Source organism: Pinus tabuliformis, chromosome 2_1, assembly GCF_031772625.1.
Source record: "Pinus tabuliformis cultivar Carrire ecotype Pingquan chromosome 2_1, CPIR1, whole genome shotgun sequence".
Lineage (NCBI taxonomy): Eukaryota > Viridiplantae > Streptophyta > Pinopsida > Pinales > Pinaceae > Pinus > Pinus tabuliformis.
Genome location: NC_142299.1, coordinates 413,980,351 through 414,000,178, shown reverse-complemented (window position 1 = coordinate 414,000,178; position 19,828 = coordinate 413,980,351). Strand labels below are relative to the sequence as shown.

Sequence of the window (19,828 nt, the reverse complement as noted above, 5' to 3'; positions counted from 1 at the left end):
TCCTCGCAACTCTTAGATTTTCATTTCATCATTATTAGGTTTCTTTCCCATAAAATTTCATGGCTAGAGATGAAAAGGATAAATATACATTATAGTCACCAAGTGTTCAAATGAGATGTTAATATTTTTTTACAAAATTAGATTGTGTTTTTTATTTAAATTTTCTCTTATTTACAGCCATTAGATCTAACAAAAATTAACTTAAATGGTCTCTTTCAAAAAATTGGGTTGTATTTCCTATTTGAAATTCTCCTTTTTACATCTTTTGCATCTACTAAAATTTAATTCAAATTACATTACAATAAATTTATTTTAATCCAATAATAATATACATCACATAAAAACAATATCATTAAAAAAATCATTTCAATGAAATAATTATAAACTATGTTTAGAAGATGCAGTAAAATAATTGAGGTAAACCTTGTAAATTAAAAACTCTCCTTTAAAAATAAAAACATGTAATAACCCACAAATTTAAATTGCCTGTAAATAATGCAAGAGATAACTAAAAGCAAGATGTGTCATCTTATATATGGAATGTGCACTAATTCAATGTATATTCATTCAAATAAAATGAAGTTATAGGACAAAACAAACATACAGGCTTTTCAAGCAAGATGTGTCATCTTATATATGGAATGTGCACTAATTCAATGTATATTCATTCAAATAAAATGAAGTTATAAGACAAAACAAACATACAGGCTTTTCACAAAGTTGTACTTGTGAAGCAAAACAAACCCATAAGGTTTCCACAAGATACAAAAATAATTACTCCATGTTATTTTTGAGGATTTTTGGAACCTTGATGAAAGGTTCTTCCAACATTGGCACCGCAGCAATCATTTCATCCCTACAATATTATAACGTATGAGATAGAAATTCAATGCATAAGTAGATAAACAAAAGGTCATCAATGAGTCGATGCTAAAAAGTTTGATAAGTAATACAACGAATTTCCAGTGTTTCCTGATCATTTTATTTAAAAGGTTGATATCTTCAATGCATAAGTAGATAAACAAAAGGTCATCAATGACTTGATGATTAAAAAAAAAAAAAAAATCTAAGTAATCCAACGAATTTTTAGTGTTTCTTCATCATTTTATTTACAAGGTTAATCTATAGAAGTCTATTATTTCTTAAGCAAAAATAGAGACTAACCTACAGCAAAAGTAATAATAATTTAAGTCAAAATAAATTGGATTCCGTAGCCTTGTTTAGTAATTTTATACAATTTTATTTCAAGTTTGATCTATAAACATCTCAAAGTATTATTTCTCAAGTAAAAAGAAAGAATGCCGTAAAGATCTAAACTAACCTGCAACTAAACAAATGGTGATTTAACTTTCTTAAAATAATGCTGGATCGATACAATATAGAGTTCAACTACTCGTAGTGATTTGAGAAAAACAAAGGAAAAGTCGCTGGTGAAACTTAAATTAAATACACGCACATACAGCTTGGTGGGCTAGGCTGAGTGATGAGTGTTTCGAGTTTCATGCAAGAGGCCTCAAGGTTAATCTGACAAGTCTATTGCCTTTGTTGCATGCCTCACTAAAGATCTCTAATGAATAAGGGGTTGTAATTGGCTAGATGAGTTTACTTTGGCTACCGTCCACAGAATGCAAGTACCCAATATCCATGGGTTTTCTTTGGAAAAGAAAAAAAAAAAAAATATATATATATATATATATATATAATCCCTCAGATGAGGTATCAAAGGCAAATGATGTGAGTATGCTTGATGCGCAGCAAATGAGGCCACAATGTGTGCGGAGAGGACCTAGGAATTGATGAGGATGGGGCAGTGATGCATCCTTGCTTCTTTAAGCAATGATGCACTCCTTCCTGTCCAAGATGTCCTATGATCTGGGACTTAATAGAGGAGAACAAGTTCATCATTGAAGGGAAAGGAGCTATGTTGGCAGAGACTGAATGGGAGATTATAACCTATAAGGGTTCATTCAAGAGCTGTGTCAGTTGAAGTTCTAAGCGTTCGTTTCACCTTCATCTGCACTTCTTTTTGCTTGCTGGAAGCCCAAGTGTAAGCATGAGTCCAAGATGTGGGCACTCCATCTGTCTCTCTGTTCAGGGAATTATTAGAAGGATGGACAACAACAAAGGAAAGGAATCAGAGGAACCAGTCCATGACCTACGCGGAGGTAGGCCTAGAAATTGCAAGGCTACCTCCAGCTCTAAGTCAAATCTTCCAATAGAAGCTTACAACAGCAAATTCTTGGCTGAGGTTAGGAGAAAAGTGGAAGTAATAGAAGTCAGAATAAGAGAATGCAGGGAATAGACCTCTAATGACAAAGTGGAAAAAGAAATGTCTCAGTAGGTATCTAATAGAGGATTTACTAGGAGTAGAAACACTATGTTTCAAAACACCGTTGGCTTACACTAGCACATGGAAAGTTTCAAAATTATGCAGCTATGACTGTTGAAGCCAGAGATGCTCTGATATGCTAAGTAAATTAGAAGATGGAAGCTTTGAGGAGTGGGAAACTCTCAACAAACTAGATGAATTGGACAAGAAGTATGAGCACCTAACAAATGCAGTATGGGGTGCTAAAGCAATCGTGAAGAACAGGAGTACACAGAAAGACATGCTATGACAAAGTAAGAGGGCCTGGGAGGAACAACTGCAGCAAGGAAGATGAAAACAGGGAATGGGAATCACTTTCCACTTTCATTAAACTTAATTCTAGCTCAGGCTCTAAGAAATATTCTTGGTCATTATAGGTTTTGTTACTCATGTTTGTTAGTCTGGCTGGTTTTCATGCCAAGCTTGCTAAGCAGACACACATTGTTTGGCTTAGATATAGGACGGTGCAGTCTATGTTTTAGCTCTTTGTGATGAACCCATGAAGGCTAATACTAATCTAAAACAACACCTTTATATTTTTTGAAAACTGTGGCTCTGCTTCCTTTGAAAGGCATAGCCTGACTGTTGTTCTTTTCGTATATCATTAATAGAATTAGTAGATAAATTTAAAAAAGAAAAAAAGTTCAAGATATCATTCATGAATTTCAAATTTGGATATAAAGCAAAAAAAGAGATATCATCAAGCTGGGCCCAATCTCTCTATTTTAACTTGTTTTGTAAGAGAACAAGGTTAGCATTCCTTTGTTTTTTATTTCGACGACTTCTTTCATTTTAGAGGCCAAAATGCTAACTAAAACAGTTGTATGGCATATGAAAAATCTGAAACATTGTTGAAACATTTTAGCCACATTTCATACAAGGATATGTTTCCAAAACATAAAACACATTTCCAGCACCTACAGATGGCCTTTCCAGTTGTTAAACAACACAATACTTCATTAAGCTGATCAAGACTATTGACGTAAACTAAATAATAAAAATAAAATCTTAATATGGAACAGCTATTAGCAAAGAACTTCGAAATAAAAGTTTGACACCAAGTGATAACTAAAATGTGAAAACTCTAGCAATCCCTCATTTTACATATTTGATTAAAATTTAAAATTTTACAGTCTACAGTTTGAGAATCCTTCATTTTGCATATTTAATTAGTTTCTTAAATTATATGGTCTGCCATTTGATGATTCCCAAACAAAACCACTAAAACAAGGTATTTTATTTACATATAATAGATTTATGAATATAAGAGGGATAACAACACAAGTATAAATGTTAATGCAGAAGTGTCCTCATACACGTAATTTTATTAATAAGAAAATAAATTACATCTGGAATTTTGCAAGAGATTACACACGAACAACAAAACACTCTTGCAATGAGCTATTTATAAGCTCAATGTCCTAACTACCTCTAATTATGGATCACTTATAAAATAACAAGTGTCCATTTACAATAAAAGCTATTTAAACAACTTACTAACAATTCTCCTAAATTAGAGCCTAAGATACGACACATTTGTAGAGTCAATCTTTTTACAACAATATTCTAATTCTAAATGTCTACATTTAATAATTAAATATTTTAGATTAATAATTATTAATTTAAAATATTAAATTAATAATTATTTTATTCTAACTTTATAACCTATGATAATATTTTTTTTTTGGATCATCTAACATTCCCCCCTATGATCCAAAGATACATTACAACAGATACCAAGTTCATCCCTGAACTTAGTAAATTTTATTCTACCAAGAGGTTTCATGAAAATGTCGGAGATTTGATCTTCTGAAGGACAATAAATTGGCTTGAGGACATCCTTGGCAATGAGAGATCTGATATGATGATACTTGGTGTCCACATGTTTTGTCTTTGAATGAAAAACTGGGTTCTTGGCAAGCTTAATCGCTGACTGGCTGTCAATGAATAATGACATAGCTTTTGCCTGAGAAATGCCCAAGTCCTGCAAAATTCTACGCAACCAAACAATTTCACATGCCGCTTCCCATGCTGAAATGTACTCTGCTTCTGCTGAAGAAGTGGCCACTGTAGCTTGTTTCTTACAACTCCAAGACACTGTTGCTGACCCCATGCTCATTAAATAACCTGATGTTGATGCTCGATCATCAATACTTCTAGAAAAGTTGGCATCTGAAAAACCACCAAGTACAAAGTTTTGAGTCTTTTTGTAAAGAAGACCAAAATCTTTTGTTCCTTGGATATATCGAAGAACTCTTTTGGCTGCATTCCAATGGCTATCTCGTGGTTCTTGCATAAAACGTGAAAGAATACTGACTGCATAAGATAGATCAAGGTGAGTGTTTGTCAAATAAATCAAGTTGCCAATCAACTGTCTATAAGTAGTGTTGTCCACCATTTCCCCCCCTTCAAATTTTGAAAGTTTCAAGTTTTGCTCCATGGGGGTAAGAACGAGCTTGCAATCTTGCATTCCAAATCGTTGAAGAACCTCTGCTGCATAGTTACTCTGAGAAATGAAAATATGGTGTGGACGTTGGAAGACATCAACTCCAAGATAGTAGTGAAGTAATCCCAAATCTGTCATCTTAAAACCTGCATGTAACTCTGTTTTCACCTGTGCAATATGATCATCATTGTTTCCAGTAATGATCAAATCATCTACATACATAACAAGAATCACCAGATATTTACCCTGTTGTCACACATACAAAGTATCATCAGATTTACTTCATTGAAAACCAACTTTCCTAAGGTATTCATCCATTTTTGCATACCAAGCTCGGGGAGCTTGTTTTAACCCATATAAAGCTTTGATCAATTTGCAGACTTTATGTTCTTGCCCTTCAATTTCAAAACTTGGTGGTTGTGTCATATATACTTCTTCTTGTAAATCCCCATTGAGAAAAGCACTTTTTACATCCATTTGATGAACTTTCCATCCTTTCTGAGCGGCCAATGCAAGTGTTAATCGGATGGTGCTCCATTTAGTTGTAGGAGCAAAAGTTTCCTCATAATCAATGCCTTCCTGTTGCGCAAAACCTTTAGCCACAATTCTTGCTTTATACTTTTCAAGTTCTCCATTTTGATTGTACTTAACTCTGTAAACCCATTTACATCCTATGGGTTTAACATTTTGAGGACAATCAACAAGTTTCCATGTGTTGTTATCAATTACTGCTCGATATTCTTCAATCATAGCCTATTGCCATTCTTTATGTTTTACGACTTCGTTGTATGTGGAAGGTTCAGTAAAATCATTTGCTATCAAGGCAAAATTTCCTTCACTTTTGTGTGACTTCCTTGTTCCTGTTTTATTCTGCTCATCAGGCCTTACATCTTTCAAAAGTTGAACTACCCATTTTGGTAGTTGATGCTCACTTGTTTGAGATTCTGAAAAGTCACCATCATTGTAAAGAGGATTAATGTAAACTGATGTTCGTCGATCAGTTGAAGATTTTGGAGGTGGAGAATCACTGTCAGAAGAACTGTTGTTGCTTGGAGATGCGGATGAACTGCTAGAAGATCCAGATGGTGTTGTTGAAGTAGATGGACTAGATGAATCATCTTCAGATGAAGGAAAATCAAGTTCATACCAATTTGGTGAATTTGGTTGACTTTGCATATTTCCTTTTCTTTGACTACCTTTAGTTTCTAACTTTTGAAGAAGACTTTCTATTTCTTCAGCACTCTTACTCTCTGTTTCATCAAAAATTACATCCCTGCTCACAATAAATTTTCCATTGGTCAAAAGACGGTACCCTTTTTTCTCATCAAAATATCCAATCATTGCGCATTTCAAACTTCTTGAGTCAAGCTTAGTTCTTTTTTCTTTCGGAACTAAGGCATAACATACTGATCCAAAAACTCTAAGATGTTTAACTCGAGGTTTGAAACCAAACCAAACCAAGCTTCATAAGGTGTGATTCCGTCTAAAGAAGCAGTTGGAGATTTGTTTCTTAAGTAGATAGTTGTATGAATTGCTTCTGCCCAATATGTTGGACTTAACTTTTTGAAAGTTAACATAGATCTCACCATTCCTAACAAGGTGTTATTCATTCTTTCTACTACATTTTGTTGTGGAGTGTAAACATTTGTAAGATGTCTTCTTATGCCATTATCGCTGCAATAAGTTTTGAATTCATTTGAAGTGAATTCTCCCTCATTATCTGTCCTGAGAGTGCCTATCTTTTCTTTGACTCCATTTTCAACAAGTTGGCGAAAAATTTTAAACTTTTCAATTGAAAGTCAAAGGTCGCAAGGTGGCATTCATCGATGGAAAGGTATGTGTTTGGAAATAGAATTTTCAAAGATGCTTTTATCTTTGAGTTCAAGGTTGGCAATTTGTATCAAGTTGCAGGATGGTCCATTGGGGACCATGTCAGTTGATAGCACCGGAGGTCTACTTATGGGGCTCTACCCGATGTGATTCAGATGGTGACTTGGATGCCTGAATTCAAGAAAAGCATGAAGGTACATGTCTAAGATGTACCGAAGGAAAATCTTACAAGAGGAACATTCCCCTCATGTAGCAGGTCCACAGGTTTGGAACAACCCGAGGGGTTTGAGATTCATGCTCGGGAATCTCATGTGTGCAGGTGGAAGAAAGCCCTCTATGGCTTGAAGCAAAACACCCCAGGTTTGATATGAGAGGATAGTTGTCAGATGAAGCTAAGATTCACTAAGAGTGAAGCCAATCCAAACCTTTGTTTGAAGGTTGTGGATGATAGACCTCTCATACCGGCACCTTCTGAGGACGACCTATTTCTGAAAGGTGTAGACCCTCTCATTTACAGAAGTAAGAGGGAGTTGGATTCCGAATGTGGAATGATAAACTGCAAGCCCATGACTACCTCAAGGATCTTAACTTTCAGAAGTTATATGGTAGTGATGCTGGACTTGATTTGGGAAATGCCTCTGAGTTTCATAAACTCATTCGCATTGATGTTCTTGGTGAACTTCCGTCCGGACATATGTTTTGCAGTTAGCATGATGAGCTCATATGTGGTTGAGCCTCACTGGATTGGTGCCAAGAATCTTCTGAGATATCTTTGGGGCACAATCTCTCATGGATTGAAATACACTGCCAGAAATATGAAGTTGCATGATTACTCGAATGCTGACTGGGCAGGCAGTGTGGAGGATCACTAGAGCACTTCTCAATGCTGGTTCTCTTTGGGTTTTGCTTCAATATCATGGATGAACAGGAAGCAGAAGTCAATTGCTATAAGCACCGTCGAGACCAAATACATAGCTACGAGTATGATCTCGTATGAAGCCGCCTGGTTGTGGAAGCTCTTTAGTGAGCTGTTTGTACACATGATGAATACCACCATGATCCTATGTGACAACCAGGGGGGATTCGATTGTTGAGGAATCCCGTATTCGATGATTGCTCCAACAGATAGACATCAGATACTACCTTATCTGGGATATGGTACGTTGATGAGCGAGTAGGCTCCATCACATTGAGACTGATGTACAAGTCGCAGACATTTTGTCAAAGCCCCGAGGAAAGATCAAATCTGTGACTTTCCCGAACGACTTGGAGTCGTTGAGAGACCTTCTTATAAGGGTCCTGCATGTTGCATAAATTGAACTCTGGGAGCTTTGGGGGGCTTGGGGTAATTACTGGAGCAACACACGACCATAGGGCAACTCACCCTCCCCTAATGGTGTGTTGTGTACAGGGTGAATGGCTCAGCCTTCCCCTGTGATACCCCAAGGTGACTTTGAGATAGGATGATTAGTTCTCCTGTCGAGGCATCCTACCCATGCAATCTGGGACTCATGGGAAGTACCTCTCATTTGATCAATGAGCAGGGAAATGGGGTTAGGGACCATAGTAGTACTATCAATGGACGCATCATTGTATCTACCATACTCCCTATGCTAGGATGACCTCCATTGATCTGGGATCAATGAAACTGATATGGAATCAATATGAGTGGTTTGAGACACTCACTTGTGATATTGATCTGGAATCAATAAAACTGACTTCAGGTCAGTAAGAGTGATATGACACACTCTCTTCATATGGAACTGACTTTGGGTCAGTAGAGAATTGTATGAGACATTCTCAATCAATTCATCTTCTTCATGGTTCAGCAAAGCAGGGCAGTGCAGGGCACTGATGGCAAAGATAGTACAGTCGAACATATGGATCAGCGGATGGAGTTCTCCCTAGTTGAGAGAGAGTGTTAAAATTGGTAACTAGGGCCAAACTCCATGTGGGTCATCTTATTAATGACAATAGATATTTTTCATGGATCCCTCTCATCGAGAGGTGTAGGATTGATCTAAAGATCATTCGATTCCCATAAGTATTCATGGAGATATGAATTTACTTGTGTTATGGGACAATTCGTCAAGGTCGGCCAGCAACCAAATAAACCCCACAAGTGCTCAACGTTTTAGTATAAATAGAGGTGCCTTGAAATTCATTTAGACACACTCACTTGGGATCTCTTCCTCTCTACTTGTCTTTGGGTTTTGGTGAGGGGGCAGATCCTAAGGGATAACGCTGCCCTAATGGAGATCTACGCTGCCCTAATGAAGAAGCCCTAGATGCAGGAAGGAAGGGAGATCTAGCATGGTGAAGGAGGCCTAACAGCAGACCCTAATGCAGTCCTATTATGCTCTAATATATACACTGTCCTGGAAGGGTTTTAGACAGCGCTTAGACGCAGCAAAAGGGATACCCTAACAGCAATAAGGAGCCTCCCATTCGCAGCCCTAACTTTCCCTCATTCGTTGTCCAAAGGAGCCCTTATACGCTGCCCCAATCCGTTGTCATAAGGAGGCCTTAAGTATGCCCTAGCCGCAGATCTAAATGCGGATTCTCTGTGGAAGAAGGTTGCAGCTCTAAGCAGCTAGGAAGGTGCTTACAGACAGATTTATGGGCAACGTAGGTAGGTCTTCTTAGTTAGATCAGGCCGCAGCAAATCAGAGGTAAGTTGGAGTATTTATGTGTGGGTTATCTATGTCACAGGGCCACTGAATAGGACTGTTGCTACAGCTGTGTGGGAGAACCTTTTGTGAGGGCCGAAAGGCTAGTTGAGGCCCTCTCTCTAGGCCACATATGCCCAGGACAAAGCGCAGTAGGACAGAGGTTCTTCCTTATTGTTTGGGGCTGCTTTATGTTGCTGGTTGGTACAGGTTGACTGTAGGATACATGGAGGAGGTGCCTCATACCCTACAGCAGATTTGGATGCCTATCATTGGACAGCAAATCCTTCATGTAGCAGATCTGAGATCTATAGGGTGCCTTGAGGTGATTGGGACAGCTAGTACATGGCAGCAAGGTACAACATGTCTAAATGGGACAACATTGAAGCTTGGTGAAGCATGGACAGCAACAGCATGGTAAAGCATGGACAAGCTGCAAGCATGGTGATGCATGGAGCAGCAATGAAGCTTGAATGAGCAACTAAATGAGACAGCAGTACAACATGTACAAGATGCAATACATGGACAGCAGTACATGAAACAATAGATGGGACGGCTAGTACATGGTGCAGCAAAGTGCAATATGGTACATGGGACAGCAGTGACAGCATAAGGTGCAACATGATGATGTGTACAGCACGGTCATGAGGTCCAGCAATGTGGTGATGGGTGCAGCATGGTGCAGCACAGTGAGGTGCAGCATGATGACGAGATGTAGCACAATGATAGGTGAAGGAGTCACCTTGGAGAATTAGTTGAAGCAGCATGCCTTCAACTAATCTCATGTAAAGATGATCTATTCTCTTATATAGAAAGTCCAAGTGTTGACTTATGTTGTAAATGTACTATCTATCTCTCTCTCTCTACTGAACTATTGAAGAACATATAAGAAGAATTGATCAAGGGTTTCCCCAAATTGGGGTTTGTCCCTGGCTAGCGCCACATCTTGTGTCCTCTTGTCTTGGTTTGTCTTCTATGATTTATGTTTATGTTCTATATGCAATTTACTTTAATGCTGATGTGATTGCTAATCTGGAAAAGATATTGAGCTAACTGTGAAAATTGAATTAAATTGCTCTAAGCATAGAACATACCTAAACTTAACAATTTATGTCCATATTTATTTTCAACGTGTTGACAGTCCCATGTGTTTTAATCTGAAAATTTCATTTCCAAAATTCTATATGTTGAATGTATGTTTATGGGAAAGGGCATTTAACTGAATGGAAGTGATAAGGTGAAATTAAAACCGGGTTGGGATTGCATAAAACTTTTTAGTCATCAAATTTCAACAATATCTAGCAACTGGGGCAAAAGTCTCCTCATAATCTATACCTTCCTTTTGCACATACCCCTTTTCCACGAACCTAGCCTTATACTTCTCCACGTTTCCATCTGCAGCATACTTGATCTTATAGATCCATCGAGAGCCCACAACTGACCTCCCCTCAGGTCTCGGCACTACCTCCCAAACATCGTTTGTCATGATGGAGCTATATTCTTCCACCATGGCATCTATCAACACTTGATGTTGTGCAGCCTCCTGATAGTTGGAAGGTTATTCAACCTGTGCCACCAATGCTTGGTACCTGTCTGCCTGTCTATGTTCTCTCTTGTTCATCATAGGAGCTCCAACGAACTCCTCTCCATATCTCAATGTTTGACGAGCTTCCCTGTTGATTCAACCACTAGTGTTGGGAGGCTCAACTAGCTCCTCATCCTGCCTCTGTTGCTTTGTCTGCTACGGTCTAATTAGACCCTCTACACCCGAGGATGCGTTGGAACTGGTAACTGTACTAGATCCGTGTGACTATGCTTGCGACAGCCCTGTGGTTGTGCTTGTGGCGGTCCTAGCAGTTGCCCCTGTTGTTGAACAAATAGAGCTTTTGTTGGCTCACTTTGATCATCTGTTGGCATCTCGTGAGACTTGTTGAAGGTTTTGTCCTTCATAAACTTCACATCTCGTCTCACTATGATCTTCCTACTACTAGGAACATAGATCTTGTATGCCTCGGAGATTTCACTATACCCAACGAAATACCCCCTTTTTGCAGTCTGATCTAACTTGGTGTGCTTCTCATCTGGTACATGGCAGTAAGCTATACTACCAAAGATCCTGAAGTGAATGACTCCTGGCTTCTTCCTTGAGAAGACTTCTTCAGGTGTTATCTTCCCCAATGCCATGTGAGGAACTCTGTTCTAAATATATACAGTTGTGTTACATACCTCTACCCATAAGAACCAGGGAAAATCCTAGTTATATAACATCGCCTTCGCCGCCCCAACTATAAACCTATTCTTTCACTCTGCTACCCCATTATGTTTTGGGTTGTATGGAGTTGTCCACTCCCTCTTGATGCCTTATTTCGCACAGAAACCCGTGAAGTAACTATCTGTGTACTCACCTCCATTATCTGAACAAAGCACCCTAATATTTTTCCCTGTCGTATTTTCCACCAGAGCTTTAAACTCCTTAAAGCGATCAAAGGCCTCATCCTTGATCTTCAGAAAATCGATCAAGGTTTTCCTAGAATGATCATTAATAAATTTGACGAAATACTCATGTGCCCTAAGAGATCCAGTGGACATAGGGCCACAAGTATATGACTGTATAAGTTGTAACACACCATCTGATTTGTTGTCACTCCTTGGGAATGTTGCCTTACCATACTTCCTAATCACGCACCCCTTGCACACATCATCATGTTCTATGCATAATTCTAGAACACCTATTACTGTCTCTTGAGCATTCTAAATGCTCCAGATGTAAATGTCCCATTCTCCTATGCCATAACTCATTCAAGTCTTTTCCACTACCACTGTTATTGCCAACCAATGCCATTAGAGAATCGAATTGCGACTTGTATAATTTGTTGCTTCGTACCCCAATCTGTTTCACCCTCTTCCAGTTCTGGTGTTTGATGAACACCTTCTTCCCTACAAAGTGGACATCATATCCCCTATCTTGTAACTGGGATATTGAAATCAGGTTCATACCCAATCCTGGCACATGCAATACATCTGTAACACTAGTGCTTGCTCCTAACTCCCTCTCTAAGTCAATGGTACCCCTCCCTACTGGAGTGCATTTCGTCCTGTTTCCCATTGTTATCTGGAAGTCCATTTTCTCCTCATTATAGCTGGAGAAATATTCTCTAACTCTTGTCATGTGAGTTGACGCTCCACTGTCTATATACCAAACTCCTTGTGAAGCTGAGCTAGTTAAGCAAGCAAACTCGTCCTCCAAAATGGAAGACAATTCTATAGCCTCCTGAATATTAAATTTTTCCATGGTCGTACTAGAGGATTCTAGAAAATTTATTGGAGACATCATGAGTATAATCCGTGTGCTTTTCTTTTCCACCCGGTGTTGATTCTGCTATTGCAAATCAGTAGCAAAAACAACTACGCCCAGATCTGCCCTGCGAAAATACTGACCTACGTCAACATAATTGCTTCCCGACTTCACCACTGCCTACTGGAACTGCTTTTGGACTCTGCAAATTTCCCTGCCACCTACACTGGAAAATCGAACCCATGTCCGCAATTCGCATTGTCTAGCCAGCCTCTAGGCAAACCCTGAAGAAGTCCTATTGCAGCGCCCTCTGAACTATAAATTTCTCCCTCTTTGTCTCTGAGCCTATGATCTGTCAAACTTGCTCTGATACCATGTGAAATTTCCCTTAAATTGTAGCAACTGGAATTAATTCTTTTAACTGATAAATTATGCAGTTTGTTTTGTTATGACAAAATAACGAATTAATCACACTGCAATTCTTCACAAATAAAAATGTTGCAGAAATAAACTGGAAACTAAGAAAATGCTAGCAACACATAAAAATTTGACACAGTTATTTTTGGACAATTGTCCCCAAAAAAACCCAATGTGGGAAAATAGGTGCAATAGATGAGGGTTTTATTATTATGCAGCAATGAAATTCTAAGTACAATCTATGGATGCCCAAACTAGCAATTCAATCTGAGAGAAATACTGGCAAAATCAACCGAGGGAAATTTACCCTCCTCCACAAGTAATCTTAGCACAGTCTGCCCACTCGACTGGCTAACTCAGACCCCTCTACGCAGCGTTTGTGCAAGCCTTACACAGTAACTCACACGATCTCCCCGGATTTGCAATGAATCTTCCTTTGACTGATTGTTGCTACTCTAGAAATAAAGCTTCGACCGTTTGGAAAATTGTTTCAGCCTCCGACAACTGAATCCTCCTTCTACTCAACCAAATCGAACTACCCTCTTGAGGCTACTGCGTAGTCCCTGCACAACCTCTTGGAGAAATAACTTCGCCTCCTCTCCTGACTCTCTAGAACTGTAAACCTCCTCTAGAATCACCATCTCTACCCCTTTACATCCCTTCTAGCTCGAACTCTCTTCGTCCTCTCGACCTCTATAATTGGATAGCTCGATCTGTCAAGGAACTTGTTATCTCAAAATCAAGCCCTGGAAGGCTGCAGACCAGAAAGACTTCAAGTAACTATTTCAAACCTACTTTAGGCTGAGGCTTAGCCTCCTCAACCTGAGAGGGCTCTCTCTAGATGGGTTAATGATTTTGATTAAGATAAGATGGCTAACTCTTGTGAAACAACTGTAACAAATATGAATGCTGGAAACATACTAAACAACTATCCATTGGGCCTATGGAGTCAACAACACTTCAATACAACAAAGATCTTGACCTTACATGGAAGTCAGGGCATTCAGCATTTGAATATTCAGAATATATACTCATAAGGAACCACACAGTTTATAGATGCATACAGGAAATCAGAGCACATTCAGTGAATTCTGAGTGATTATACATCCATACCACTGTAAACAAAACTAAGAAGAAGACAACATCACACATTCTAAATATGAAAAATCCTTCATAAATCCTGAGAAGTAAAACCAAAATTATATTACTGAAAGTGAGTCTTTACATAAGCCAAATACAAGCTTTGTTCATAAAATTTCCAACCTTGATTACATTGTTGTTTCAGCTATATATAGAGTTTTTATTCTAACTAATCGAGATTTCTCCTCCAGCATGAGGGGAATTCGAAAACTACTTCTAATGACACCTATCAACCATTCAACTAACTAATAAATACAACAAAGTGCTGACTGGAGTTCTTTTTAGAGTTCTAGATCCACTATGACTCCAACTCCATATTACATGCATGATGGCTTCTCCTCGTTCTTTGACACCTGGTCCTCTTTCAGTTTGGCTGAGCTGGATGTTTAATGCTCCATGTTGACCCTGAATGCTAAATCTTTTTAACTGCTCAGAAATATTAGGAGACTACCCTTGCTTCTCGGCTTCAGTTTTCCCCATTATATTCGAATGCACAGAAGCATGTCTTTTAGCCTTTAATTACCCAAAATGTGGAAAACTGCCACGTTCTTGATGCGTGGTAAGCTTTGTCCATGAACATGTGTGCAAGCCAGAGTTTCTTGCAGGTAACCCGTTTGATATATCTTGAACGGTGATAAAGGGGCTTTACACCAAAAATTTAAAATTGGATTTGACTCTTCAACCTTTTTAAGCACCCACCTGTCTTGACCTGATTGACTGTTGACAGCTCCAGATGATGTCTTGCATACCCTTTAGACGTTTTCCTTTCAAAATTCCCGCTCATGATTCAAACTGCTTGAATTGCGCAAAAATCATCACCTACAGCAGTTTCGTAGCGCGCTACGAAACTGCTGAATTATTTAAAACAGCTTGCTTTTTTACCCGAGACCTTTATTAACAGAGTATTTGATTGCCAAAAACTCCCTTAAACTTTCCACATGTCGAACAGGGATTTATATTTCCTCAGGAAGATTAAATCAAGCGAATTTGTCAAAATTTTAAAACAAAATCTTACTTGACATGGAAACTCATTTAGCAGGTAGCTGACTTAGCTGTGCCTTCAGATCTTCAATTTGTTTCCTCATAGCCCTATTCCCAGTTCTCAGTTGCATATTGATCCTTCTGATGTACTTGGCTTCTTTGATTGCTGGTACTGTCCATGTATGAAACTGTGAATGGCCATCTACCACTGAATTCAACTGAGCTTCTACAGCTACATTCCCTTCCCATAGGGTTTTATAATATTTTGCATGTATGGCTGCATGTTTTCTAGCAGCTTTCCTCAATTTAGCAATTTCATACTTAGCTGATTCCAACTGTCTCTGTATGGCTGCTATATTATCTTCTTGAGATGCAATGACTGTTTTGCCCGTATCTTTTTGTATCTCTTCCCCTGTTTCCTCTGTTCTTGGCAGTGCTTCCTGTACCTGCTGGAATCTCCTTGTCATAGGTCTTCTTGGTTTAAAAACGAACTCTTCAGCTGGCTCCTCAAATCTAAGCCTTTTTGAGGCCTTGGATTTCTTGGTGCTTTCCTGTTCTGATTGCATCAATTCGATTTGAACTGGTAGAGACTGCTCAATTTCAATAGCCTGCAATAAATCATTTAAACTTGCCTTGGACATTGGACTTTCTTCAACTGCTATAGCTTTACCTTTTTCCTTATTTATTTGACTTCTTGTTCTTACCCTTGAAACTGCTTCAGATGTGCTTGTTTCAGGTACATTCTTTTTACCCTGAGCCTTTTCCTTAGTTGATTGCTGAGCTTGATCTTGGATGATGAGTGGCTTCAGTGGCTTCACTGGTTTTCTTACTTGTGATCTTACTTGTGACTTTGTAATTCTTTTAGCTCTTGCTTCTGTTTGAAGCTCAGCTATTGTAAAATCCCTGGCAGGTTGGGGAGTGAGGCCAGTCTGGCTTTTGAAACCAGCCATAAAAATGAATGAATTCCAATCCCTGTCTATCTTTTGAAGCGCATCTAAAACCAGTAATTTGATCAAACCATGATGAAACAAAGAGGTTTCAGAATCCTCTTTCCTCAACTGTACCTTATCACACATCTTACTCAAACTACGGAAAAGATAAAACGGTAAGTCTATGGAGACCTTCCCGGTGAAATGCAAGAGTAGTTTGAAATGGTAAGAATAAACCTTGTTATACCTTCCTTCACAAGTCAAATATTTTTGTATGCAGGTGAGTAAGAGAGCATAATGTTCTTTGACATAATTCCTGGGCACTCCCCTACTTAAATCTTCATTTACATAATCATCCTTCAAAAACTCCTTGCAAAGATTCAAAATTTGAAATTTTTGAACCATTCCTCTTGTCCTCTTGGGATCTCTGTTACAGCAGATATCACTTCTGGAAAAACCTGCACTTCTAACATAGCTACCTTTGAATTCAAACCCGTGAAGTTAAGTGCAAATTCCTTAGTTACCTGTGCATGTCCTCCTTGTAACTTTTTGCAAAAGTTCCAGCACCCGGCCTTTTTAAACGCTTTCTTCACCTCTTCATTTCTCAGCGTTATATCCAGGCCTTCAGGTTCAGTCCTTAGAGGTTTACCGGATCTGTGCTCTTTTTTCTCCATGGATTCTTCCAAATCTTCGCACACAAAGACTACCAGCTCCGGTTGGAATTGTGATTCAGCTTCTTTTTTGAATTCAGCCTCGCTTGATTATCAGCCTCGCTTGAATATTAAACATTCACTTGAATTTTAAACTCTTCCATTTAAAACCTTTCAAGATACAATCTTGCAGATTTGTCATTCATGCAGGACTTACGGCCATCATTATGGTTTATGCACGGTAAAATTTCTTGGGAATAATAACTTGTGCATATCAACAGATCTAGTGGTGGTGATAGTGGCAATGAGTGGTAAAGAGAGGTGCATGAGCTGACATGAGAGGACATGGCCTATGACTCACCTAACGGATTTGATATTTCGGGAAAGATTCGCTGTGAAAAGTACGAATCCATGATTTCGCAGCGCGGTCAGTTTAAATTTTGATGATGCGCTGCGAAACTGGCTAATCATGAAGCGCTGCGAAACTGCCTAGTTATGATTGCGCTGCGAAACTGGCGAATTGGAATAGCGCTGCGAAATCACGGAAAGGCACGGTGACTCACATAAGACAAGAGGTGGCTATAGAACAATGATGGGTAGAGGGGAACCAATAGGAGTTGAGAACAACTTGAGTTAAAAACTCTTTTAAAAACTCCAAAACCTACGGGAAGAAAATTAAAAATAAAAATTTGAAATTAAACTAACACAGACCTTTGTCATCGAGCTAGGATAGAAAATTACATGTATCAATTTTTAGTTCTAAGTGATAACAGTGGCTCCACTTGGGATAGTGTGCTCCTGTAGTACACTAAGAACTCGTAGGTCCAGTGCTTTGTCCAATTTATGAAAACATAGATAGAGTTGACAAGCATTCCTTTCTAGCTTTGTGACCCTTCACCTCGGGCTTGAGCTTCATGTTCAGCTTGTCATTTATTTGCAACAAAGAAAGACTAATAAAACGGTTATATACAATGCTTGTGAGAAACTTGGCAGAGATTCAATCAATTGTAATGCTTTAGGAACCTGCCATTAACAGGTCCTCCAGCATATGGTGTTCCATCAATCTCTTGTAGAACGTAGGTGTTATTCCCATGGAAAGCAGAAATTTGATATGGCCCTTTCCACAAATTTTCAAATTTACCATGTTTACCTTTCTCTTCAATTCTGGCTTCCCATTTCAAGACTTTATCATGAATCTGGAATGTAACTTCTTTGATCTTTTTGTCAAATGCTCTCTTGATCCTGTTCTGGTTTTGTTGATCACTGTCAAACACCTCATTTCTTTTCTCCTGTAAAGCTATTAGCTGGTTGATCCTTCGCTGTATAGCATTTGGTTCCTCTTCTAATCCTTGAATCAACTTCATTACTGGTACCCCGAGGGATGTGGGAAATATAGCCTCTGCCCCATATACTAGCTCATATGGTGATGTTCCAATGGACCTCTTTGTGCAAATCCGGTCAGCCCACAAAGCATATTTCAGTTTCAAATGCCAAGCTTTTTTATTTTCTTGCAGCAACTTCTTAATGATTCTCACAAGGCTCTTGTTTGATGACTCAGCTAAACCATTTCCCTGTGGATAATAAGCAGTAGAATGTCCAAGGGAGATGTGATATTGATGACAAAAATTAATTAACCTTTTGGACTTGAAAGCTTGAGCATTGTCTGTAATGATCTTGATTGGGCAACCAAATCTTGATAATATATTATTTTCTAAGAAAGAAATAATCACTGAATCATTTGCTTGCCTTGTAGGTATCGCTTCTATCCATTTTGTAAAGTAATCGGTGGCTGTGAGAATCTAGCGATGCTGTCCTGATGAAGGAGGATGGATTTCCCCTATAAAATCTAGTCCCCACTGCTGGAAAGGCGCTTCAACATAAATAGGAACCAAGGGCATTGGCATAAGCTTTCTCTTTCCTTCAAACACTTGACATTCATGGCATGTGGCTATCTTTTTATAGATATCTCTAAACATAGTTGGCCAAAAATAGCCAGCTCTCAAGACCTTGTTTGCAGTGGCTTTCCAATAGTGATGTCCTCCACAATCCCCTTTATGAAATTCATCAATTACTTTATCAGCTTCTTCTTCAATGAGGCAGTTTAATAATATTCCTCCTGCATCTTTCCAGAACAAATTTTGGTCATACACAAAATATCTGAGAGATTTCAATTTGGTAAACCGAGCTTTGGATTTTGAAAGATTATCAGGAGCTCTATTACGCTGCAAAACAAATGCTATATCCTTGTACCATTCTAAGATCAAGAATTTTTCATTTATCTGGACCAATTCCTCTTCATTTTCAGAAATTTCTGAGATTTCTGTGTTTAAATTAATATCAATACAGTCCAGATTTGACTGGGTCAACAATTTGGCTAGGCCTTGACCCTTTACCAACTTGGTGGGTTTGATCTCAATATCATACTCCAACAGTTTTGCTATCCACTTTCCCCTTTTTCCATCTGGATCAGCTTGTGTAAGAATATCTTTAATAACAGCATTTGGGACGTATGCAACAATGTGAGAGTGCAAAACATAGATTCTGAAATCTTTAATTGCTTTCACCAATGCATAGGCTTGTTTCTCTAAGATATTATATTTCAATTCAGCATTGGCCAATGTCTTGCTAAAGAAAGAAATGGGCTGTTCAGTACCTTGACTTCCTTTTTGCAATAAAACTCCAGCAATTGTGTCTTCAGAAGCGAATGTAAAGATAAGGAACTCCTTGGTAAAATCCGGGCTGATGAGTACTGGCGCTTGAGTAAGTGCCTTCTTGATTTCTTCAAATGATTTCTTCGCTTCAACTGTCCATTTAAAATCTGCTCCTTTCTTTAACATCTTTGTTATGTTCTTGACAACTTCAGCAAAATTAGGAATAAATCTTCTAACAAAGTTAACTTTCCCAAGAAAGGATTGAACCTCCTTCTTACTCCTTGGTAAATCCAATTTTTGGATTGCACTAACTCTATTAGGATCAATCCTAATTCCTTCTTCAGAGATAATATGACCAAGCAGTTTGCCAGAAGTTAGAGCAAAAATACTTTTGGTTGGGTTTAGAGAAATACCAAACCTCCTACACTTCAGTAGGACCCTTTCAAGGTGCT

At 38.5% G+C, this 19,828-nt stretch overlaps 1 protein-coding gene across 3 annotated transcripts in view; it reads right to left on the bottom strand.

Annotated features, from left to right (window-relative positions):
- Positions 1–404: 404 nt before the first annotated feature.
- LOC149200673 (glutamyl-tRNA(Gln) amidotransferase subunit C, chloroplastic/mitochondrial-like) overlaps positions 405–19,828 on the bottom strand; it is a 271,982-nt gene continuing 252,558 nt past the window's right edge. For all 3 annotated transcript variants that reach the window (XM_089399617.1, XM_089399619.1, XM_089399618.1), the window contains one exon: positions 405–856. In XM_089399617.1, coding sequence (XP_089255743.1) covers positions 775–856 — 82 coding nt within the window. In that variant the 3' untranslated portion in view covers positions 405–774. The remainder of the gene's footprint in view (positions 857–19,828) is intronic.